This window comes from Aspergillus stella-maris (genome assembly GCF_047715825.1).
Source record: "Aspergillus stella-maris strain CBS 113639 unplaced genomic scaffold BDV14scaffold_35, whole genome shotgun sequence".
Classification (NCBI taxonomy): Eukaryota; Fungi; Ascomycota; class Eurotiomycetes; order Eurotiales; family Aspergillaceae; genus Aspergillus; species Aspergillus stella-maris.
Window position 1 is genome coordinate 170,419 of NW_027396829.1, and position 24,172 is coordinate 194,590.

Here is a 24,172-nt window from a genome sequence, read left to right on the forward strand (position 1 = left end):
GGAAGTCGAGACTTGGGGTTCTACAGACGGGCCTGTATACTCTGTCAGCATGAACAGTCTCTCAACTCAAGCATTGCATCAATGGCAGTAGACAATATCGTCCATCCATCCTCGGCATCGGGACCAAGAGTTCAGATCGACGATCTCGGTTCCGTGTCGCGAGTTCCTGTGGATTTCCGTGACAGAGTGAAGGGCGAAATGCTGACTGACCTTGAATTCGTCAATTGACCGAGTCCAGCCCACTCAATGCCAATCTGCCCGTCGTTAAGAGTGTATCAGTCACTCCGGACTCCGAGCGTCGGAGGACTTTGTATGTACACCGCCCAGACTAAATGCGTGGGGTGTAAGGCGGTCGGGATAGATCGGGCAATATTCATACATCCACAGCGAACCTACAGCGAAAAGGACCAGTAGATAATGTTTGGCATAGATGTCATTTAGTATGTTAGATATATCAGATCTGAGCTGGAAAGCTTCAGAGCGCAGATAAATGGGTAGAGATACAGGTAGGAATAAGACGCAAAACTCGCTGAACGCCGATGGCCAGGAAATAGGTATGCAACTGAGATCAGTGAAAACTAAACAAGATCAACAACGCCTGTTTTTGCCGCCTGACGTCAATGGGCAGATGAGACTCAAGAAATAGTGTCAGTGGGTGTTAGCTGGGGGACACGCTCGCTCAATCATCGCTCATCCTCGAATCAACATCATCATCCCTTGTAGGCTGAGGCTCATCATCATCCTCATCAACACCCTGAGACGGTTCAGGCTCCTCAGCGGGCTCCGGAGGCGGTGGCATAGTTCTCGCAAACTTAGGGTCAATAGCAGCACGGTATGTCGCCCGCTTGTAAGCCTCTGCTTCTTCAGGGTCACGAGCCACAACTTGCATCTGGTGAACCTGGTCCTCCTTGGACTTCGGCTTCGTGGGCGCGAGACCGGCCTGTGCGATTGTGCGCGAGCGCTCAGGCTTGAGGCGTGCCTTGCCAATAATTGAGTAGTAGTAGGCGGCTTTCTGCGACTCTGCGGCGTCGCTGTCATTTGTCTCGGCGGGGTCGTAGAGTGTGACGGCAATGTCTGACTGCTTTCCTGGGTTCCCGAGTGTCTGCGAGCCTGTGGCATATGTTCTGGAGCGGTCGTAGCGGTGAAATTTGTTGTTATCGGCTCCTTCGTTAGTATAGAGGTCTTCGTTGTCGCGGTCAGGATTCGATAGGTGGAAGTTGGCGCGGATGTTGGTGACAGAGTCTTTCTTCTCTGGTAAGAATAGATCGTAGTCGTAAGGCACCGGGCCAGGGTCTGGGTACAGGTTCGGGTTTGACTTGTTCAGCGCCTTCTTCGTTGCGTACTCCTGCGCAACTCTCTCTTCTGGTTCAGATGGAAGCAGAACGCCAACATCCATACGCTCATCTCGTTTACCGCCGGACGCTTGAACGGGTGCTTTGTCAAACTTGATCTGCAAGAAACCACCAGGGTCCGGGAATCCTTGTAGATCAGGAAGTAGCGGGTAGAAGCTAACGGGCCTCATCTTCGGGTTATCAGGGTGGACAGGGTTGGCCCAAGCATCCGCCTCAAGTTTTGTAGAAGGAAGACCCTTTATCTGGCTTGATGTATCCTCGCCAACGTGCTTGCTGTCGGGGTAGGCAAGATCGAAACCTTTCAGAAGATACTTCTTGATATACGTGGGGTCATCCTGGGACTTCTTCTCGACGCGTGACTTCGGACGGAGGCTTGTAGTCTTCGGGCCTTCAGGAACGCGAATGCCGGCGGAGATATACTGTGTGCGGCGCAAGAAACTGACGTTGGTGTTCTTGGGCGCAGGGTTCTTCAGCTGGTCGAGGGTCAAAAGAAGCGGCAGGTCGGCGGGATCGAGAGGATCGGGGTTCTCCGGTGCCATGATTGCTATACCACAAACAATTAGGGTCTCTCTTAGGACTTCCCGCGAAAGGTTCCTTACCACTCTCATCGCCCAGATGCAATCCCGGAATACCGACCAGATCAATGGGCATACCACCCTCCGCATCAACATCAATGTTGGGCTCTTCACGCCGACCCAAGTTGGCAGCAAAACCAGGTGTCAGAAACCTGTCAAGACCTTCATGAGGGATGTCGAGGAACTTTGGGGGCATATCCGGAGGAGGCAGGTCATTTCTGTAGCGCAGAGAAGCTATGTATTCCTGGTGAAAGCCCCCAGAGGAGCTGCTTTCTTTCGACTTCGACATATCGACTTGTGATCTCTGCCGTTTCTAGCAATAACCGGTACTGTACAGACGGACCTGAACTCATGTTAGCATCGCATACTCGACGCTGGAGCTAGCTTGGGAAAACGAACTGGAGACACCAATTAACGCTCACTCGTAGCGCAGTATGTAAGCAAAGAACGCGTCCTGGGCACTGGATGTGGCAGATCCAAGTGCGACAACGGATCCAAAGAAAGATTGGAAGTGCTCTGTATATGCAGACTGAAAGAGCGCGGCGGCGCGCAAACCTCCCGGGGAAGAGGCCATTCTGCACGATGTTACCGCCTTTCATCGGATAGCTTGGAAAAATGTTATTCCATGGACTCCCCCAGTGCATAGTTGTTATGTAAGCTATGCAAAGAGTTCTGTCACAATATCAATGATGATGAACTATTCGTAAAGGTGCCAGTCAGAGATGAGAAATATCCAAAATTGAATTAAGCTATATAGAATCGTAACTAGATGCCCTCTAGCGTTTGAAACACCCAACCCTCGAAAGACCATAACAATGTATACCAATAACAAGTCATAAAATCAGTACGCCCACATGCACTTGTAGGCAAGCAGACGGTGGCCTAAGCGATCGTATTCCAGCTGGCTGATCCAGCTATCATTCGTGGTGCTAAGCTTGCCGAAGATGCTGGCTCCTTTCCATACCACAACCTGTGGGTCGAGGTCTCTGGGAGGTGTACCGATCATGATCTCTTTCGCGAAGCCAGGCTGCAGCAGCTGAAGCCGTTCCTCGAGGAAGAGGTGGAAGTTGTTCACTAAGGATCCACCACCAATGACCATGATTCCACCAAGGAAGTCGCGCATCTTACGCTCGTCCGAGCGGGCCGCGTGTATGATAGAGGTAAGGATGGCTTTGTCTAGGGGATACGACGGGAGAATGTCGTCGCGCTCTTCAACGGTCGGCGCACGTGGTTGAGATGTAGTTTGGACAGGTGCGGGTGTGGCGGCACCAGCTTGTGGAGTGCCTTCAGGTCCGGGTGAGCCAGCAACAGATGATCGAGGGGTGGCCTCGGCCTCCTGGACACGGCTCAAAGCGTTGAGTTGTGACGAGCGGACGGGTGTCGCTTGCACGTCCAAAGTGTTGGCTTGGGCGTCGCCGTTGACTTGACTAGTAGGCGGGGCAAGCATTGTCAGGATTTCTGACTGCGCGGCAGATGTTGGGTCGTTGGGTGAGCCATCATAGATATCCACAGAGCGAGCAATCAGATTCCTTCGCCCCTTAAGCTTCTTGGAGTTTTCGAACAAGGAAGGATTGAAAACGCCCATAGGAGCAAGATGTACTTCGTCATATGCCTTGAAAGTGTACTTGCGGGTGTCTTGTCCGGCAATTCGGAGGTGGAAATCGAAGACTTGCACCGAGACGCTCGCTTCGTTCATGGTGCACACATTCTTCTTCAGCTCCTCGGCTAACAAGAAATCATACCTGCGCCACAGGTTGATCTCTTCGTAGGGAAAGTGGTCATAAAGCATCATCTTGACGAACAATTCCGTCATATCTGCTCCGCCGTATTTGAGATTTACGCGAGAATTCTCAACGCACATGCCTTCCTCCACGCAGCAAATTGATGTCTTTTGCGCGCCAATATCAACAACACAAGCCGAAGTGAACCCAGCCCCGAAGGTGGCGGCCAAGCTCTCCTGGATGAAACAGACCCGAGCAAAGGCAAACTCACTCATGAGCATCTCGAGGATCTGCGTGACATATGCCTTGTCGAAAAGATCCGGGATCACAAATACACACGAGTACTGTGGCCAGTCCTTCTTGCTCGTAAGACCCAACTGGGTCTTAATCGCATCTTCAAGAATGATGGACATGTCCAAGAACAAGAGCCTCTTGTTGTCATAATCCTGCTCATTGCACCACCCATGTTTCATCGGCCAGTACAACTTGTAGCGGGGCTTCGAATCGTCCGGTATCCGCAAAGCCGGCTGCCCTACGATGTATTCCGGCGCCGGGTCCGGAATTTCCGTCCACTCAACTCGCAATGGATCGTTGTGTTCTGAGATGGTCTCGGGTACGGTTCTGCGGTTGTAGTTGATCACCATTTCTTTGGAATTCGGCAATGTCCGTCGCTTGTTCTGCCGCATATGCGTCTTAAGGTCGGCCGCCATCGTTGTGTATTGTGAAGAGAACTGTAGCAATTAGACTCTGAACCAGCTCGTGATGGAAAGAGTATAGGACATACGTCAGTACCGAATTTCTTCTCCGGCTCCAATTCAGTGCCATCATCCAGCTTCAGCCTCTTCGGACAAGGCTCTTCTTGGTCTTCGGATTCGTTCGTGGGTGACTTGCGCGCGATTACCATAGGAATTGTCTTCGGCAGCGCATCACTAGATAAGCCAATGCGCAGGTTCTGGCTGCCAATGTGGATGACGACCACTTTAGAGCCCAGTGCCTCTGTGGCGGCCTCTTCAGCATCCTCCATGTTTGCATCCCCATCCATTTCTGCCTCGGCTTCTGCCATCCCTAGATCAGTTGTCTTTGCCATTGCGAGAGCACGGTCATGGTCTTTAGCCTTCTTGGTCATCCGATTTCGGTTCTCTTCGTTTTGCAATCTGAATGCGAGGTACTGGTCATCGCGTTTGAGGTAGTCACTATATACCGGAGATCATTTCATCAGCCTCAATTCCTTTGTTTGAATAATGATTCATATTGTAGGGGCGCAGCATACGTGTAGTAGTTTTTCTGATTGATTGCTGGGACCACAGGCCAGCTGGAGAGGTCCATATTGTTGTCCGTCCTTTCGAGACCTAGGGAGAGGTTAGGGCATGCAAAGCATCGCGATCAATGATTGAGATGACTGACCTTCGTCCCGAAGGAGCGCCTTCCCCGACTTCTTTCCCACCATTGTGTCCGGTCGCTGTTACGGGAGGATATCTTCGTCGAATTGCGCCGGAGGTCGGACCAGCCTGGTCTAAAATACTGCCGCAGGGGATTGATGACGGCGAGCTGATCGGGCGATCGGCTGTGTTAGGTCATAGATACGAACTGAGAACGTATGCGCGGTGGTGTTGGAAGGGGAAACGCTTCAGAAGCTAAGAATGAGGGACGTGCAGATAAAGAAAGAGCGTGCTTGCAGACATCCAGGCAAACCGCGGCGCCGGCGCTGCTCCATACTCGCCCGCAAGGCTACTCGCCCAATGTGGTTTAGCGCCTCAGGGATGTATACGGGGCTTTCTACAGAACTTTCCCAGGGAACAGTAATCACAATATACGGAACTTTATAAGAAGGCAACATATAATACTAATAGATTACCGAAGCAAGACCCCTTCACTAAAACAGTACTAATAGCTTGCAAAGCCGGAGGATCGTGGACACTGGACACAGATAGAAGCTTGGACCAGTCGCCCGCGCCCGCCCCTGCTATTTAGTCAGCTGCTTCAGTTCTGGGGTTTGCTCACTACTGGAGCGATCATCCTCCAACAAAGCAACTTCTTCTCTCTACAAAAATCCTCCAAGCGACTCCTCCTTCACGCGGACTTAAAGCGCGCCGATATATCCATCCAACTAGTCCCGCCGTCGGCCCGCCGAAACCACGAACCACGAAAGCTCATTATTCACGATCGGTCTCCGCTGCCGCTAAGGAGTTTCGCCGCATCCATTACAAACAACCGCAGAAATGGGTGGTTCACTTTCGCGACTATGGTCCCTGTTATGGGCGAAAAAGGAGATTCGGATTCTCATCCTCGGGCTTGTATGTTAATGGCTAGACCCCGACTGCTAGACGACTAGGACCCTGGAGCTGATACCTATCCCGCACAGGACAACGCCGGAAAGACAACTCTCCTTTACAGATTAAAGGTACGCTCAATCTACAATACGTCGCTATGTTTTATCGTCTCTGAGATCGCGAACTAATGGTATCCTTGCTAGATTGGTGAAGTCGTGACAACAATACCCACAATCGGATTCAACGTGGAATCGGTGACGTACAGGAATCTGAACTTCAATGTTTGGGTACGTACTTGACACCCTGTCGACCTCTACGCGCTCAGAGAATGTACCGACTGATGGAATTTGTTTAGGATCTTGGAGGACAAACATCTATTCGCCCGTACTGGCGATGCTACTACGCCAACACCGCTGCCGTTGTTTTCGTGATCGATTCCACAGACGTCGAGCGTCTCAGCACAGCGGCCGACGAACTTTCCGCGATGTTGAACGAAGAGGAGCTGCGCGAGGCGGCTCTCCTAGTATTTGCCAACAAACAAGATCAACCCGGTGCTAAGGGCGCTGGTGAGATCTCAGAAGCACTGAAGCTTGGTGAACTGCGGGATAGGAACTGGAGTATTGTGGCTTGCTCCGCCATCGATGGTAAAGGTTTGAACGAAGGAATGGACTGGCTGGTGGTATGTTTCTTGTCATCCTCAATAACGCTATATCCTAACTAATGTTGTAACGCAGCAAACCCTCCAATCTGAAAACGCATGAGCGCTGGCGTCTTTTGTCGTGTGATAGAATCGTTTATTTCTCCCCTCCTCGGCAGCGGAAGCTACGAAGTGCATGTCGTTATACAAGTATACCTTTTGATGTGGCAGTTTTGAGATCAGCATAATATCCTAATTGATTTGTGAAACGTTCGGTTGGCTTTGCTTGGGTTTTCTGTGTTTGGCATGACACGGAGCAGTGGCTGGAACTGGTCATGATCATGAATCTCTAGAGAGCGTGCATAATTTCAGGTGTATAAATCGATGACTATGGTACTATATTCAGGCATATTGAATTAACTACGACGAAGCGAAATTAGTAAGTATTTACGTGTTGGTGTCTTATCACTGTTGCAGTCGGAGTAACCCGATCAGACCCTATCAGCACGAAAATATATAATGTCAGATTGTAGGGGTTTCCTAAGTTCTACAACAAGAATGACGCTACATTTCCACTGGTATCCCATCATTTTACACCCTACAAGCCTTCTAGTAGCACTCAGCTTCAGTCTATATCAAGCCATTATCAAATCAACACTGAAAGTGGCCTCCTCCGCGCCCCAAATCTAGATCTGACCAGTCTGGTCAAACACTCTATACCTTGAATGCTACCTTTCCCTTCTTCCCTGTTCCTCCAGGCATTTATTCCTGCCTACCTTGATAATCTCGGTCCAAACTGGAAGGTCAATATCTCTACATCCCTCTCTATAATATTTCTACCTGACTGGACTGCCGTAATGACACCTCCTTCTGTCCCCTCTGCTCAACCCGGTGAAAACCAGTACTGGAACAACCCTATCCTCTGCGAAAAGATTTGATCAAGCCAGACTAGAACATTTCCGCGGCCTTGGATAGCGCATAGTTCCCCCCAAGTTCAATCTCCACTCAACACCCTGGAAGGACTTGCTGTTGCCGAACGATATTAGTGGCAGTACGTATACCGATCATTGCCTGAATATCTCGACCCCGTGACGTACTACAACCGCAACAAATGTTACTCTCGTCCGATCCCGGTAACTAGTACCTATGAAGGAGATCGTCCATGGAATATAATTTCAATAGGTGAGGATATGGTACAACCAAATGGGGCGGGCACCACGGGAGTAACCTTATTGCTGCGAGGTTGAGCAGCCCTAGTAACGCCAACAGGAAAGCTAGGAACACATCGGTTGACCAAATCTCTCCACTTTCAGTGGTTCGCCACAGAGCAAATGTGTCTAAGTATTAAGCGATGGGGGTTTGCAAGGTTCAGCAGTAGCTGGGGTAACCCTGCTAGTTCGTTGGGTTCATGCGGGAAACGAGAAGAATGCACAGAGTATGGAGTAAGCAAGCCACATAACTCGCGATGTTCTTCTTATGTAAATTGCTTTTTATGTGACGAGCTTGAAGTATGCATTTACGTGCAGATAAATCACAGTTTATGGCGGGCAACCTAGCCAGCCATTTTGGCTGGCTTTGGTCTGGTTGCGCGGTAATAAGTGGGCAGGCTGCTACCTACCTACATACTTACTCCACTTGTAGGAGAATTGAATACATTGATTGTTGTTAGTTTTTATTCTTCAGTCCCCCATTGATATGGCGACTCGACAAATAAGCCGTTTTGCTCATCGGAGAGGCTTGCCTGAAGAAGACCATATCAGAGACCCCGCCCAATTGGATATGAGTGACAACGTGAACCCCTCGAAAAAAGAAGAGCCTCCCCTCACCTTGAATACATTCGCGGCAGAATGTGATCAGAGTACTGTTGAGAAATATGTAAGACGACGATCGAATCTGATTCTCCGTACCGTGCAAATAATTGACTGTCGATTCAGATCCAGCCAGACCCTTCGTGCAACCTCCGAGAGATATATCGTCCTGGAGAAGAAGAGTTGTTACCCGGCGAGAAAATGGGCAAGCCTAAAGGCTTTTCCTCTGAGATAACCTACATGTCCTTCGGTGATCAAGGAACAACCGCCACGGTGACCGAATGGGGTCAACATATGCAAATAAGCCAATATCTGGGCCATGGCACAGCCTCGATCTACACTATCGACTATAAGGATACACCAGAGCCTTATCACGCCAGCAAACGGAGCCAGGGCTTAGCTGAACTGATTGAGGACAAAGTCGGATTTGGACCTGACTTTGTGCTCCCTGTGCTTTCGGGGCAGGAGCGGGAGTGGGAGTTTTCAGCGTCCTGGCTTCGCAATCGATGGCCGAGAGGGCGATTCACGGATAAGAGAGGGAACTGGAATATTTCGCAACAGTGGTATGTTCATGATGGTGTAGTCATACAACATTTTGTGTTGTATAATTATTCTCAAGAGCCGATGCAGCTGAACATCAACTCGAACTCTGATTTTGTGATCCGAGAGCATGAATACGTTGACGGTAATCATGCTCTAAATAAGCTAACTGAGAAGTCTTATCATGGACCAGGGCCTGGTGGTTATGGCGTGGTTAGGTTCCAAAGCTTGCAGAAAAATGACAATTCAACCCAGGCGAGCGACCAATCCCAAGGGCCAAGTGAGGGCTCAAATGAGCAGCACGGCGGTCCTGATGCTGTAGCGGCTGTCATGGGACTATTTGTAAACGGTAAAGCAGTAACCGAAGCCGATTTTGAAAGGGATGTGTTACGGACTGTTGAGGCGAATGGAATGTTCCAATTAGTCGCCGGGTACAAGCTCGTGCTTTTGAAAAAGAAGACATATGAGTTGCAGGATCCGGATGATTTTAATTGGAAGCGTCTGACTTTGAGGTGGGAAGATGTTGATATCAACAGGTTCTTGGCTGAAAGCGTCCCTCGAGACTTTTTCCTGGACGATCCCATTTTGTTCAGCAGGGATTTCTACATTGGACGCCAGCTCGAGCATATCTTATCTGTCTGTATGATCCCCGTCTCCGAGGGCCCCGTTTGGGACCACAAGAGCTTGCGGGACAAGGACGACAAGAAACTGCCGGTAGCACTGACATGCGGAGACATGTTCAGCCATCGAATCTGTGTGTCTGCGAGCTTGTCAGTATCCTTGTCCATTTTAGAAGTGTGAGAAATGGTCCACTGACTTAATTGGATTTAGTTTCGCATTCAAATTTATGTTGGACGTTGCAAAAGAACTACCATCGGAGCATCCTCTGAGGAAGCGCATCCAGAAGGAATGTAATGCGCACCTCCGATGGGTCTTCGAAAAAGCGAACAAGGTCGACGGTTCACACTTTGCGAGGAACTATTGGATAAGTGGAAGTATCGTGCCTGAGTCGCCTAGGCTACGTCGGAATGGCCCTACCGACACACCATTCCAGATACTCAAAGCCTATGCATACGGCAAAGTATTTCCAGAGACAAGCGAGGAAGATTATGACCTGTGGAAGAACACGGAATCATTCATGATGAGTTGGCTGAGTGCCCTGGATGAAGAGAACAAGCGCGAGTCATATGTCTGGCCTCATGCACAACAAGAAGGCATGGACTACTTTCGATTAGATGATAACTTTTGGATTTGGAATGCCATCAAGGCAATCAGCGAGAAGTTAGACTGGACTAAGAAGGCGCGGAAGAGTTCCAAGTTGAGAAGGCACGATGCAGTTGTTCAGGGGACGCAATCGGAATCTGAACTTACACGGAAGTATGAGCCTGACAAAGTCAAGCGAATGATTCTTCAACGATTTACAACAGTACATGAGGCTGCAGACCAGCGATTACTGGCAGTCACGCGATCACCTCGAGAAACACGATTTGTGTTCCACGCACGGGATACAGCGCTCTTTTATAATCTTGGTCTTGCAGATGACGAATTTGTTTCTGCTAAGGGAGATCCGCGATGGCTCAACACCATACAGATCCAGAGGAGATTTCCCCAGTATCAAGGTCGGCACTCGAACAATCCCTTACATCGGGCACTTGCTATGTTTGTTGCCAGACACGAGGTTCCGGTATGGGTAGGCCGGTTGGAGGAAGTAAAGGAAGTAAAGAAGATGCTCACCGAAACGATGCTTGATAACGGCCTTTTCCCCGGTCAAATTGGTGACACTGGAGAGACAGATAGTACCGATCATCACCCTGATTCCCTGGCAAATGTTTCCTTTGAAGTCCCATACCTTCTTCTAAATCATTCAGACATCAAGCTGCCGGTAATGACAGTGGGAAGAACGCTGGCGAATCCAAAGCAACAGGACAAAAGCGACATGAGCACGGCCATTTTATACGGCAAGGTTCCTTTCAATCAGCATATTGACCAGAAAAACATTGTGGATGTGAAGGACGGCTGGCTCTATAATTGGCCCGATTTCTTCGACTGGAAGATTCCCGACCCTCTACCAAGTCCCAGGGATCTGTACTTCAGTCATCATTCAAAAAAACCTTCTGAGACTAGAAAGGACACTGATGAAACATTCTCGCTCCAGGTGCTCGATCTAGCAATTCTCAGTTGTCATTTCTGCAACCCCAAGGACAATTTAAAAAAATCGGATATAGCTATTGATAGACCTGGCTCAAAACAGGGATTGATTGACTTGGGGAAAAAGCAGCAGAAACAGACCTCTGTATCTTTGAGGAAGAGCTCTATACAAGGCATTTGGGACCGCCTATGTGAGCCACGGACAATTTATGAAGCAAAAAAGAGGTTCATGTGGTCTCAAACTCCACATAACAGCTACATTTTAATGTGCTACTTATTATCGCCACCTACAGAAAGATCACAGGTCGCCTCATTCTTTGACCGTCATGCCCGAAGCGTAACGTTTTTCGAAGACATAACACGCGCAGTGCAAAACGTCTGGACCACTGAGTTCCATTGCGGTTTTTTCCAGTGTGTTGACCAAGCAAAACATACCATTTATACAGCCAACGAGGAGCCTCGATTTCATTTGAATGACTCCATTCTGAAGCAACGCAATATGAAGCCACTAAAGCTCCCTATAGGTGGGCAAACAATATTGAGGGCATCCGCTGGCTTTCGATTTAATGGCGACTTTCCTGATCGATTTTGGACCTGCCACTATTTAGAAAGTTACGGAGACACGGCACCAGGTGATATAAATGATATCCTGACCAAAGAGTACATATGGGGGTCACCCGAAGGTGGCAGCGACAAAGTTTGGAAACAGAGAAAGGTCTTTGAACTGATTTTGTTCCGTCGAGCAATCAGCAAGGTAAATGTCAATGCTCATTTTATGATCAAGAAAATCAGGGATGCACTCGACCAGGACCCGAGTCGCGAAACGACATTGAAGAACGACAGAAACGTCACAACGTACTTTGTACAGCTGAACGAGTGGTCGAAAATACATGAGATCCTTGAATGTCTAAGTGACGACCTTGACCGCATCCTGGACCATATCAAACGTTGGAATTGCAGAGATCAAGACCGCCAGACCGAGAACCCACGATGGACAGACAAAGACGAGCGCAAGTACCGTGACGCCATCAACATCTCGCTCACCTATTGCCAAAACGTCGAACGCGAGCTCAAAGTCAGGGAAGGGGAAGTCGCCGCTCTCAAATACAAATTGGGCTATCTGGATAAAGAGAGGAAAAACGCATATGATTTGTACATGGCTGAGCGCAGCTTTCGTCAAAACAGCAACATCATGTACTTTACATACTCGACTGTCATCTTTCTACCGCTGGGCTTCGCTACAAGCATCTACAGCATGCAAGCTGCACCTTCGAGCGAGATCGTGCAATATATGGCCATTTGCGCCGTGGTTGCGCTGGCGGTGTTGGTCATAGCTGCTGCTATTGTGCCATACTTTTTGAAGCGGCTACACCGTAACTTTTCAGAGTGGCTGGAGCGACTTTACCAAAACCTTCGACAAAACTGGACTTCGTTCAGCCAAGCCACCCGCAGAGAGTGGGCTAAATGGGCAAGGAGCATTGGAAGAAGGCCCGAAAAACAAGACTCGTCCTTGGAGAGTGGGCGACCTGACTCCGAATCTCAAACATTCAATCAGTCAACCCACCTGCCCGAGCGCTGAGACCATGTAAGGTCGGTGTTCCCACCGCTACAAGGAGAAGACCGAAAGGAGAGTATGAGAAGGGGACCAAGAGAAGAGAGAAAGTAGGGAGGGAAAAGAGGCAGGACGGCGAGCATCCCATAATTCTTATCTAAGAGTGGTGATAACAACAGGTACCATATAGCTCCTACTGGACGGCTAACCCCACTGGCTAATATCTAGGTACCTAGCCACCCCCCGTCGCTTACTACGGCTTCGTTTATATGTCGTGCTCAAGACCTCGTCAGTTCTCCTCACAGTGTTCGAAGATCTTCAGGATCTCTGTATTCCGCCGCCTCCACTGTGTTCGAAATCCAGACCTCCGTACTTCGCTATATCTAACAACCTACCACCTACACCCTCCGCACCAATCAACCCATCCCATCTCCAACTACCCCGCACACTCCAACGATAAACGATTAAGCCATAACACCTCGCCAGCTCAAGTTCCAAGAGTAGTTACCACCAATTGACCCCTCAATTGCCTTCCATACAGAACGCAGGAAAACGACAATACCGTGGCAACAATGGCGCAACCACAAACCCAAACAGCCGCCGTCCTCCCCTCCACCGGTGCAACAGCCATAAGCCGTCTCGAAATCCGGCACGACCGAGCTATTCCTGCTCCTGGAGATGGCGAAATCCTCGTCAAGCTTGAGTTCTCGGGGGTGTGTCATTCGGATGTTCATAGTGTGCGTGGGGAGACGCCTATGTTGACGGATGTTGCGGGGCATGAGGGGGTTGGGAGGGTTATTAAGGGTTAGTATGGCGTTTATTCTGGTTAGATCGGGATGGTGGTGAGGAAGTGGGTGTTTGGATATGATGCTGACTTGTTCGGGTATATTTAGTTGGTGATGGTGTTGATGAGAGTGAGTGGAAGGGGACCAGGGTTGGGATTAGGTATACTCTTCCTTTCTTGACATTCATTGTCTCAGGTGAATTGAGGTGCCCTGACTGAGGACTGCAGATGGCTCTACAGCTCTTGCCTAGAGTGTGAAATCTGCGAGAGGAATAATACGGCTTGTCCCAACCAGAAGAATGCCGGCGCGGTAAGCTTTTGTCCCTAACCAAGCCCTCAAACCATAAATAGAAGACGCGAAAGATTCAGAAAGCTGACCTGTAATATATCGGCAGAATGTCCCGGGTACATTTCAGCGTATGCCATTATATATCCATACCTACCCGTCAGAATCGAGTTAACGGCTAAAGCTAACTACTTCCTCAGAGTACATCGTCAGCCCAGCAGTGCACGTTACGAGGATCCCAGAGCAACTGTCTCCTGATGAGGCTGCACCGTTACTATGTGGTATGCATCCCTTAGTCAAGCCTGCGGAGTGAACGGTAGAGCTAACATCAAGGCAAGCCGGAATCGCAATGTACTCATCCATTATGAAGACGAAAACCCGCCCCGGAGACTGGATCGTCCTTCCCGGTGCTGGTGGTGGCTTGGGACACATGTAAATTTTCCATACCAGATACTACCAGGTTCATATGTACTAATATATACCTAGGGGCGTCCAAATCGCCGTAAAGAAAGGTCTAAAAGTCATTGCAATCGACAGGTACGAAACAACCTATCAGCCACTCATCAACCACGCCTCTCCCGCCCAAACCAACCCAAGAATCAAAACTAACTAACAACCCCAGCGGCTCCAAAAAGAAATCCCTCTGCCTAACCCTCGGCGCAACCGCCTTCCTCGACTACAAAACCGACGACGTCGAAGCCGCCGTCCTAAACCTAACATCTGGCCTCGGCGCACACGCCGTAATATGCACTGCAAACGGCGAAGCAGCGTACGAGCAGAGCATGCGGCTACTAAGGAGACTGGGTGTGCTAGTTTGTGTCGGGATTCCGAATGTGCCCTTTAAATTACCTGCTACGCCGTTTGATATGATTGTTAAAGGTGCGTATCCGTACATATTCCCGGGACTTGACTGAATACTCGAGACTGGGACTGACAATGTAATCCGCAGGTCTCACAATCGTCGGCAACTCAGCAGGAACAGCGAAGGAGATGAAAGAGCTCATGGGCATGGCTGTTGCGGGGGAAGTAAAGGCTCACATTGAGTGCTTTGAGTTTGAGCAGATTGACGAGGTGATTCAGCGGCTGGGGAGGTCTGAGATTGAGGGAAGGGCTGTGATGCGGATTCCGGAGTAGAGCCGGACTCACGAGATACGTTTTCTCACAGTAGCGGTGATTGTGGTTCCTGGGTAGCATTGATAGCGAGTCGTGGGCGGCTATCATGGCCATGGATCTCAGCAGAAAGCGTGCTATATTGACCTGATAGGGAAAGTCTATCAAATATGGCTCTCCGTCAACCACGCTCAGCCGGCTTCCTGCCCACCATGAGATACATTGGCGTAAAGATATTCAATTCCCCAGCCTCGACCAACGCATCAGCAGCAACAGACAAACTCGTAGCAACGGCCCTAGTCCCCTTAGGCAAAACCCTCAACGCCTCCAAAGACCCCGTCAAATAATGCGTCACCGATCTGCCCAATTTACTCATAGGCGCATAGGCAATCAAGTCCGAGAACCGTCGCGCACTCCACAGTGACACAGAGAGCGGATACCACCAGGGCACATCAGCCGGCCGCAGCGCCAGATCCTCATGATGCATGATCTCAAACCCAGCCGCCACCATCGCAGCAAGACCCTGCTCAACAGTAAATAATTTGGCAATGCCATTCCCCTGCTGAATGTCCAATGCAAGCCGCCGATGTCCCGCATCCGCATAATCAAAGTTCCCCGTGAGAAGCCACTCATAAACCCCAAAGATAGCACCGGGCTTCAGCACCCGATAGATCCCACTGTAGACGCTCTCGAGCGTGGGCGCGTGCATCGTCGCTTCGATAGCGTACGCCGCGTCAAATATGCCCTCGCCCTCGCCCTCGCCCTCGCCCGGTGTTTCAAATGTCAATGCCATCTGCGCAAAGTCGCCCTTTACAAAGGAGATTTGATCCTGCAGGCCCCATTGCGCGACGTATCGCCTCGCCTTGTTGATTTGGTACTCGTTGTTGTTGAGGCCTATTATGTGCGCGTCTGTGAGTCTGGCGATTTCGCGAGCGGGACCCCCGAGGCCGCAGCCGACGTCGAGGACGCTCATTCCTTCTCTGATGCCGATTTGGTGCGCGAGGTAATGCTCGTGACGGGCGATTGCTTGCATGAATGGCTCGGCGTGCCCGAAGCGGCAGAAGTGGAAGGATTGACACCAGCCGTATTCGTAGAAGTCTGTGACGAGGTTGTAGAATCTAGATGGGTAATCAGTCAAGTTGTCAATTTGGTTAAGTGGCTGGTTGCTGGAATTGGCGGCTGAACTTACAGTCGGACCATTGTGGAGTATTCTTTCAGGCGTCTCTAGGTACATTCCATTGATTAGAGGTTAGTTTGGTTGGACTTGACAATGGAGCTCAAACTACTAGATAGGAAGGTAGGTAGGTAGGTAGACCGGACTCACTTCCTCCGCACAAGGATCCTTCTCGTCATCGATGGTCTTGCCAAAGTACTTGAAATATCCGTCAAGCACGATCTTGTGCGCCTTGAAGTCTTTCCTCATGGCAAAGAGGCCCTGTGATTCCCCCGATGTGCCATGGAGCTGCTGCACGAGGGCTGCGACTTGTTCGTCCTGTTCTTGTTGTGCTATTGCCATTTTGATGGAGGAGGGTAGTAGTTGAGAGGTGGGTGGAAGATAGGAAGCTGGGATGGTAAAATTTATAGTGTATCATTGGCTGCGAAGGCATTGCCCACAGACCTACAGAATCAGCAGGGGTTACGGGTATCTATTGGGATCTGCTTTAGGTAGTGTAACCCGATGTCCATCGTCTGGAAATTCATGGAGTGATCTCAGGCCGATTTCGAAGATAAGGCTGTGCGCAGGCTGAGTCCTTTCCTTGCCTTTACCACGCTAGGCATCCTTCCTACCGTACCTACCTAGGCTTTTTCAATGTACTGCCATCATCACAGGGAATCTGTGTTTGGAGCTGGCCCAGATACCAGCGAGGTCCGAAATTTCTGCCCTGGGCTGACGTCTGTATATTGCCGACGGAACTAAGCTACAGTTCTCACATTTGTACAGGTACCAGTAATGATCCACGATAGCTTAGGCTCCTGGCCAATTGTATAGGTACACAGTTGTGGTACGCGTTGCGTATGCTTCGAACATGTAGCAAGGTCCCTACTTAATTATTAGACCGGATCTTCAGAGGTAAAGTCACACAACATAACGCATGTGTACTTGACTATTTCCTTCAAGATATGTTGACGTATCCCAGGGGGCCTGCCTTGGTTCTTAGGTATATTTCTCAACCCCCTACGATCCAGGTCGCTGTCGTCCATGTCAAAACCATCAATATGGCTACTCTACATGCCATTTCAGCGCTGGATATTGTATTCTGCCTTGCTCTGGCCCTTGCAATTCCATTTTTCTCCCTTGCTGCCTACCGTGCTTGGTTGAGTCCACTCAGCCGCTTCCCAGGCCCAACGCTCGCCAAAGCATCATTCTGGTATGAATTCTACTATGACTGGTTCAAGCCAGGCATGTATCACCAAAAGATCCAAGAGATGCATCGCCGCTACGGTAAGTGGTCCTGCCAGCATGAAAGCAGGAGGGTAATTATTGACACGCACCATCCGCAGGACCCGTTGTCCAAATTACGCCAGACGAAATCCACATATCAGACGCAGCATATTTCAACAAGGTGTTTGTCACGGCGGGCACTCGCAAGACAGACATGTACGTCGGGCCCTTTCGAGGGACCCCTTTCGAAGGTTTGCTCTAGTCTACCATACTTCCATGGCCCTGGTCCTTTCCAGGTTTACCTCTGGGTTAATGAGCCCACTAGACTACATCGAAATTCTTCGTAAGCACGAAACTCATCGCTTGCTCCGAATGCCGATCCAGAATTCTTTTTCGCGAGGGAGCGTTCGATCCAATGAGCCGCACGTCGTGGAAACTGTTCGGATGCTGGCAAGCCGCCTGGCCGAGTATAAAGATACAGGGAGACCGGTTGATATGAGTAATGTGCTGCTGTCGTTTGCTGTGGGTATGTCTAGAATCGAAGACCTGAATAGGTATCCCAAATTCTATGCTAAAGATGAGAGTGAACAGATTCTGTCTCAGCATCTATGTGTGAGCGCCCAACGAGATATCTCGAGGACCCCGAGTTCAATGCTGTTTGGTGAGGACCTAGTAAATTCTTTTGTCGGCATTACTGCTGACTTGTAGCAGGTTCAAGAGCCAAAAACACGGCATGACTTGGCTTCCACTCTTGGCTATGCTCCCGAGAACCATGAGGTAGGTACACTCATCCTTCACCAGCTACCTAGTTCAAATGAATGGATTGCTTACGAGCCATTTGCTGTTACACATGTAGGCGCTTTATCATGCGTCTTCTCAATTTTATTTCCTCGGTCACGCCCTCAACAAAGGCATATATCCCAGTAAGTACATAAAGGCCCTGTCCCCAGCTGCTATCAAATAACAACCTTTCCACCACGCAAATAGCGCAAGAATACCGCATACCGAGCAGGCTTCAGAGAAGCCCTCCAGCCATCCCCCGTCGTAAAGTTTGGGTCTACAGAGCGGACAGTTGGACTGAAGAAGCGATTTGGAGACGACATTTATGATCTTGGTGGACAGGTTTGTATAGCTCTTCTACTGTGGTGATCTGTTCTATTCCTATATCTCCCCGGCATTAAAACCTCACAGCTCCTTCAACAAGCCGGGGTAAATCCCATGTCCAGCTGCCTACAGACAATACTCACCCATTTGGCTCTCAACCCGGCAATGCGCCAAAAGCTGCGAAGCGAATTGCAGTCTTTGCTACCAGGTAGCCCTACTACCACTACATCTGGCGTCTCTTGGCAACAGCTCGAACAATTGACCTATCTGGATGCTTGTATCAAAGAGGGGCTACGGTGAGTCATGCTATACAATGAAAACCGGGTCTCAACTACTACAAGGCTGCCCGGACGAAGCAATGGGGTATAACTAACGCGGTATAGTCTCGGTGGAGGAAACATGCACCGCACAGCGCGGGTCTTTCCAGAAACGGATCTCGTCGTCGAGGGGTGGACTATTCCAAGGGGGGTGAGTACATAGTTCAATTTCCATGCCATTTACCCTATCCCGGCATTGACATGCATTACCAGCCCAAAGCATACGTCTAAAGTACCAAATGCTAATCTGAAACGACCTATAGACCGCAGTCGCCATGACCCCTTACTTCATGCACATGGACGAAGAAGCTTTCCCCAGACCCGAGAAATTTGATCCAGAGCGCTGGCTTCAGGGAGATGGTGATGGTAATGGCGGTGCCAATGCTAAGAGAATGATGGCCGATTATCTCGTCCCCTTCGGAAAGGGGTCGCGAGATTGTCTAGGCAGATAGTGCGTCCACTCATTCATTCATTCATTCATTCATCTCCTCCCAGCCCCACACTCCATATACCCAGTGAGAGCCCGGGGTCTACCAGATGAATAGAGTAGCATGCTAACAGAAACTCTGTCTATAAAATCCAATAGCCAAGCGCAAATGACAATGTGTTACCTCCTAAACGAGCTTTATAAGCCCGGCGCACCAGAGCTGGACCTTTACGAGACCGACGAGACCGATGTCGCTTTGGTCCATGGGTATATGTTTCCTTTGCCGAAGTTGGATTCGAGGGGGGTTAGGGTGCTTGTTCGTTCGTAAGGGAGCCCAGGATTCCGGCTGTTGTTTTTTGTTTGGATTGTTTGTTAGTTGCATGTTCAGTTTTGATTCTTTGGGAAATGGTTCTTTACCATAATACTGATATGCTTCGGATATGGAGATACAAGAGAAAGCCCCGTCGGTGAGGTATGTGCTTGGATTATAGAGCCCTAGCTATCCGGCAGACCCAGTAGGTGTAATACCTATGGAACAATCCGATGCAACAGAAAAATTGAAGTACTAGGTAGGTAGACAACCACATGACGCTTAGGGATTTCTGTCGGATCCTTTTCAAGCAACTTTATGGTGTAATTTACACCCTCAAGTGCTAGCTCCTTTGGATATTTAGCATTCACCACCTCAACTCCGCGCACCCGACTAAATCTGTGATAATAGGTAATAATATTAAAAGGCCGATTATCTTGAAAATTCAAGACCCCATTTGCTATGGGAGAACCACGGGTGTCATTCGTTCTGTGCTATGTCGAATTCCTCCCAGATATCGCGAGCCACTCGCTCCAGGTCATCATCCTCAAGCTGAATATCATGCTCCATGATGCCGTTTGGTGCTGCCAACAACAATCGCTCGAACTCAAGAACTAGTGGTCCTCTAACCACTCGGACGGTATCATATTTCTTCACCCTGCGCTCCTAAGTCACCTGTTGACGACGAATCTGTCCATCCACTTCTATCCCCCATTCTTCAATGGTCAGATCTGTAGAGGAATGCATCTCGATCGCAAGGACGATTTGGACAGGCCAGTTAGGCTCCTTCAGCCACCACCTAACATCAGACAAGAGCTTCTTCGGGGATTCAGAGTATGCCACGTCAAGAACCATACTTGGCCAAGCACGAGGTCAAAAGGAGGATTGCCTCCGCTGGCGCCATGCCATGTCGGGCTTCTTCGTACCCCAAGGAGCGTCCCGGCCGCCAGAGCCTATGGCTTTCAGTGCATCTTTCAGGCTCATTGATCGAAGAGCACTCCCCAGAGCCTCCTGTACAGCTGGCCCAGTGGCAGAGTGAATGACTGTCTCTGACGGTTCAAAGAGCAAGAGAGTTCCGCGTCGTAAGTACACCAGGAACTAAACGGGCCCTTTTCAGATCTGGCTAAGAGGGTTTCGAAAACGGAAATGGTAACGTCGCATAGCAGGAAATGGATCGAATGTTGAAAAACATTATCGCTAAATATGGTGAGAAATTTATTTTTGCTTTGGATAGGGGTAGCAGCGAATTGCGATATCAAAAGGCACATCCAAGAGAATACCCAGGCAGCCGCGACTGGGATCGTTAACGGTGCGTTCTTCTTCATCCTGAAATAGATCTGCGTCTTTGTTCGTGGCGGCGGGCATCTTGATGCGCAATATAGCGGCCTTGCGAGGAGGGCCGTCTAGTTGAGGGTGGTGCTTGCGTCGGTTTTGTTTTTAAGGAGGTGGTTGTCGTGAAGGCTGACAGAGTACCTGTACCTAACTAGGTAAGTACGTAACCACCGGCCATGACATAAGTGGTTGTTCCCCCTGACTGCTTTCCTCTGGTTAGCAGGTATCAAAGTTTCTAGCCAGCATCAATTTTGAAACAACGCTGATAGTGGACGGCCCTTAAAGCCAGGGTAGACCCCAGTACCGTCTTCAATCAATAGTTCACTCTTGGTGCTGGAGAACAGTAAATATATAGTACAGATAGCAATAACCATTCAAAGTCTTATTTCACCACGGAATGATCCCTTGAGGACCATACACAACCCCCCTCTTCCCCCATCCCCCCTAACAACAGAAGCAACAACCCCCCCTCCAACATCCCGCTCGACAGCGCCTCTTTTCCTCAGCGCATCAGAATCCCCTATCGCCTCCGTTGCACAGAACTCAGGATCAACACCTAGAACAACGATATCCTTTAAGGACATATAGTAGTACATAAGCAACATATTCAGCGCGGCCTTGGACACGCGGTACTCTATCGCAAACGTCCCTCCATACGGGGAGTCCGGGTCGAGGTTATACGTCATTGAATCATTGGAGGAACTAACGAGGATAAGGCGTGGGCTTTTTGATCTCCGAAGTAATGGGAGGAAAGACTCTGTTAACTCCGCCACGCCAATGACATTTGTATCTAGTGTTGCTCGGAGGGCGGATCCAGAGTCCGCGGGGTTAAGGATGTAAATGGCTGTATTGTTGACGAGAATGTCGAGGTGGGAGAATGTACCTAGTTTTGATGGACTTTTTTGCTGCTATCATGGATGATTTGTCTGTTACGTCGAGCTGGACTGGTGAGACGCCGCCCTTGATGTTAGGAAGGGCGTTGAGGGTTTCTGCGGTTTTTTGGGCTTTGGAGAGGTCGCGCCCGCCGAGGAGGACCTGGTAATTGTGGTTTTCTGAGAGGATGAGGTTCTTTGCTGTTTCGAAGCCTAGGCCGCGGTTTGCGCCTGATTGTTTGGTTAGATTGATGGGGGCTATTGGAGGGGTATGGCGCTTGACATGGAAAGGGAATTACCTGAGATGAGAACAATGGTCTGGGAAGACATGATGTCGCGGTTTCGCAAATGAGAGAATTTAGAATGGAATGTTCAATCAGGACTACCGGTGTCGTTATGCTCGCGAGGACAGACACTGTGTTTCTTGGCCAGGGTTACTTAGGTTTTCTGACAAGCAGCATACAAAGGACAGCTTCTCCCCCTCAGATTAGCTTTACCAATGCCGAAACCGAAAACTCAAAGCCACCATGTCAGTCTCTGAATTCGACTACATTATTGTCGGCGGCGGTCTGACCGGCCGCGTCGTCGCATCTCACCTCAAGCAGTCGTCCCCTTCATCGCAAGTGCTGCTGCTCGAAGCAGGCGTTGACCCCGTGTAAAATCCTGCGATCAAGACATTCCCATCTCTCTTCTCATTACTTGAATCTGACCTCGACTGGGCATACCCTACCACGCCGCATATAAACACCAACAATAGGCCTCATACCGTTCATTCCGGCGAGGCGCTTGGTGGAGGAACAACAATCAACTTTGGCGGGTGGAGCCGAGGTGATGCAGCGGATTATGATCTTTGGGCTAAGACAGTTGGGGATAAGGGATGGGTATCAGGGTCTTCTGCCTTATTTTCGCCGGTCAGAGGCGTTCTTTGATCGCGAGGCTGATGACCAGGAGCATGGTTTTGAAGGTCCGGTGCGCGTCACGTCTGTCTCTGCTAGCGACCCCAGCAGAAGATATCCGCTACAAGAGCCACTCAAAGATGTGTGGGCTGAGGTGGGTGAGCAGTTCAACCCGGCATCCGGCACCGGTCAGCTGTCTGGAGTGGTAGAGTTCCTTGAAACCTGGCAGGGAGGGGAGCGTCAAGCAGCATACCAAGCGTATAGTCTTGACGGGGTGAAGGTCATCACCGGGGCTACTGCTCACAATGTATAATTCCACGGACCGCAAAAAAGAGCTGCCTCTGTCTTGCTTGCAGATGGTCGGCGGTCCAGGGCACGAAAGGAAGTCATACTGGCAGCTGGAGCTCTGCGCACCCTTCAACTATTAATGTTGTGTTGGACCTGCAGAAACACTGTCAAAATATGGAATCGAACCTGTCGCCGAGTGTCCACAGGTTGGGAGAAACCTTATTGACCATTTTGCGCTCTATCAGTTATGGAAGTTGCGCGATCTAGAGCGCGGCCTTGCGCTAGGAAGTCCTAAGCTCGTCCATCCAGTAATTAGCACTTTAGGGCTGCCCGTGGACTAGGCTGTCAATCAGCAAGTTCCAAGAGATGTACTTGAGCCAGCAGTGCAAAAAGACAAAATGAGGTTTGGGCCAGACATGGACGAGTCAATCTTGACCCCGGCCGGCCCCGTTGTCGAGACAATAACCTTGTACGTGCCGATTGGACTGCCTGCCGATGGAAGCCTTATCACGACTGGGACCATGTTGCTTGCTGCCACATCTCGCGGCACCGTCAGTATCAAGTCTCTCTCACCAATTGAAAATCTTCTCATCGACTCGAATTACTACGATACGGAGACCGATAAGGCAGTGCTCACCTACGGTGCTCGCCGCACCGCCAAAGTCATGCTGGATACAGCAGCCATGGGTACTTACATCGAGTGCGAGGTGCCGCCGCCAGGATTGTCTTCTTCAACGTCTCAGTCTTCTGATGAGGAGTTTGATGCCCGTATTAGGGCTACCGGATTGGCACATCATCATCCTTCTGGCACAGCCGCCATGCGCAAGGTTGTGGATGCGGATCTTCGGGTGTTCGGGGTGCGGAGTTTAAGGGTTGTGGACGCGAGTATTCTTCCAGTCAGCATTGGTGGACATCCGCAGGCAACTTTGTATGCTGCTGCCGAGCAAGCTGCGGATATCATTTCACAAGCTGATTCCATCAAAATGTAGCTGCTTGGGTTGTTGGTAGTGGGACGGTTGTATATCGCCTATGAAGGTGGGTATGAGCCTCGGAATTTGAACAATGTAAACACAGTTTAACTATAAGTTGGAATCTCATCGTTAGGTGAATTTTTGAATGGTCCCTTGTATACAGTCGCATAGACGTTCGAAATCCTTTCGTGTTCTGCATAGTGGTAGTTCGTATCCAGCACCGTGATGGCATGTAGCCGTTCATGACCGCAAACCGAAAGTTAGCTTAGGCATGAAAATATCTTGCAGGGGTCTCATGCTTGGTCACCCCAATATGTTCCGAACTCACAGTGGACCCTTCAATCTAAGCCCAAATTCTGATAGTTCAATCCCCAAGTTGTTCTCTAAGGCGAAGGTTTTCGTTCTTCCTGTATCTCCCTTCTCTCCAAAAACCAAGTGAATTTTAATCGGCCTCGTGGTGTATATGTTTTGCTTCACGGTTCTCTGTCC

At 49.8% G+C, this 24,172-nt stretch overlaps 9 protein-coding genes across 9 annotated transcripts; 5 read left to right on the forward strand and 4 right to left on the reverse strand.

Annotated features, from left to right (window-relative positions):
- Positions 1-322: 322 nt before the first annotated feature.
- BDV14DRAFT_175357 (uncharacterized protein) lies at positions 323-2,449 on the reverse strand (the record flags this gene model as incomplete). The annotated part of the gene is made up of 3 exons (XM_073769056.1): positions 2,327-2,449; positions 1,952-2,270; positions 323-1,896 (listed from the first exon to the last, which is right to left on the reverse strand). Coding segments are annotated over exons 2-3 (1,478 nt in total), but the record flags the coding sequence as incomplete, so codon positions are not given.
- Positions 2,450-2,619: 170 nt separating this feature from the next.
- BDV14DRAFT_175359 (putative chromatin remodeling complex subunit (Arp8)) lies at positions 2,620-5,310 on the reverse strand. Its single transcript, XM_073769057.1, has 4 exons — positions 5,053-5,310; positions 4,919-4,997; positions 4,433-4,841; positions 2,620-4,379 (listed from the first exon to the last, which is right to left on the reverse strand). The coding sequence occupies exons 1-4, from the start codon at positions 5,093-5,095 to the stop codon at positions 2,769-2,771; spliced, it is 2,142 nt and encodes a 713-aa protein (XP_073627119.1). The 5' UTR covers positions 5,096-5,310; the 3' UTR covers positions 2,620-2,768.
- A 181-nt stretch (positions 5,311-5,491) lies between these two features.
- Positions 5,492-7,063, forward strand: BDV14DRAFT_175361 (ADP-ribosylation factor family protein). The gene is made up of 5 exons (XM_073769058.1): positions 5,492-5,942; positions 6,011-6,049; positions 6,122-6,205; positions 6,274-6,597; positions 6,653-7,063. The coding sequence occupies exons 1-5, from the start codon at positions 5,868-5,870 to the stop codon at positions 6,677-6,679; spliced, it is 549 nt and encodes a 182-aa protein (XP_073627120.1). The 5' UTR covers positions 5,492-5,867; the 3' UTR covers positions 6,680-7,063.
- Positions 7,064-8,564: 1,501 nt separating this feature from the next.
- Positions 8,565-12,630, forward strand: BDV14DRAFT_201173 (uncharacterized protein; the record flags this gene model as incomplete). The annotated part of the gene is made up of 2 exons (XM_073773685.1): positions 8,565-9,673; positions 9,735-12,630. The coding sequence occupies 2 exons, from the start codon at positions 8,565-8,567 to the stop codon at positions 12,628-12,630; spliced, it is 4,005 nt and encodes a 1,334-aa protein (XP_073627121.1).
- Positions 12,631-12,865: 235 nt separating this feature from the next.
- BDV14DRAFT_175365 (zinc-dependent alcohol dehydrogenase) lies at positions 12,866-15,030 on the forward strand. Its single transcript, XM_073769059.1, has 9 exons — positions 12,866-13,407; positions 13,497-13,548; positions 13,616-13,697; positions 13,783-13,804; positions 13,874-13,954; positions 14,012-14,105; positions 14,160-14,210; positions 14,296-14,552; positions 14,623-15,030. Exons 1-9 carry the CDS (start codon positions 13,176-13,178, stop codon positions 14,805-14,807), a joined length of 1,056 nt encoding a protein of 351 aa, XP_073627122.1. The 5' UTR covers positions 12,866-13,175; the 3' UTR covers positions 14,808-15,030.
- BDV14DRAFT_209493 (sterol methyltransferase) lies at positions 14,965-16,299 on the reverse strand (the record flags this gene model as incomplete). Its single annotated transcript, XM_073775657.1, has 3 exons — positions 14,965-15,901; positions 15,973-16,007; positions 16,108-16,299. The coding sequence occupies 3 exons, from the start codon at positions 16,297-16,299 to the stop codon at positions 14,965-14,967; spliced, it is 1,164 nt and encodes a 387-aa protein (XP_073627123.1).
- Positions 16,300-17,000: 701 nt separating this feature from the next.
- BDV14DRAFT_201176 (cytochrome P450) lies at positions 17,001-19,342 on the forward strand (the record flags this gene model as incomplete). Its single annotated transcript, XM_073773686.1, has 11 exons — positions 17,001-17,226; positions 17,286-17,417; positions 17,492-17,692; positions 17,758-17,827; positions 17,878-17,943; positions 18,023-18,089; positions 18,154-18,288; positions 18,358-18,566; positions 18,654-18,738; positions 18,851-19,038; positions 19,174-19,342. The coding sequence occupies 11 exons, from the start codon at positions 17,001-17,003 to the stop codon at positions 19,340-19,342; spliced, it is 1,548 nt and encodes a 515-aa protein (XP_073627124.1).
- Positions 19,343-21,030: 1,688 nt separating this feature from the next.
- BDV14DRAFT_190467 (uncharacterized protein) lies at positions 21,031-21,858 on the reverse strand (the record flags this gene model as incomplete). The annotated part of the gene is made up of 3 exons (XM_073771338.1): positions 21,031-21,564; positions 21,602-21,759; positions 21,828-21,858. The coding sequence occupies 3 exons, from the start codon at positions 21,856-21,858 to the stop codon at positions 21,031-21,033; spliced, it is 723 nt and encodes a 240-aa protein (XP_073627125.1).
- Positions 21,859-22,055: 197 nt separating this feature from the next.
- On the forward strand, positions 22,056-23,701 carry BDV14DRAFT_190468 (uncharacterized protein; the record flags this gene model as incomplete). Its single annotated transcript, XM_073771339.1, has 5 exons — positions 22,056-22,183; positions 22,286-22,409; positions 22,447-22,731; positions 22,919-23,044; positions 23,090-23,701. The coding sequence occupies 5 exons, from the start codon at positions 22,056-22,058 to the stop codon at positions 23,699-23,701; spliced, it is 1,275 nt and encodes a 424-aa protein (XP_073627126.1).
- Positions 23,702-24,172: the final 471 nt, after the last annotated feature.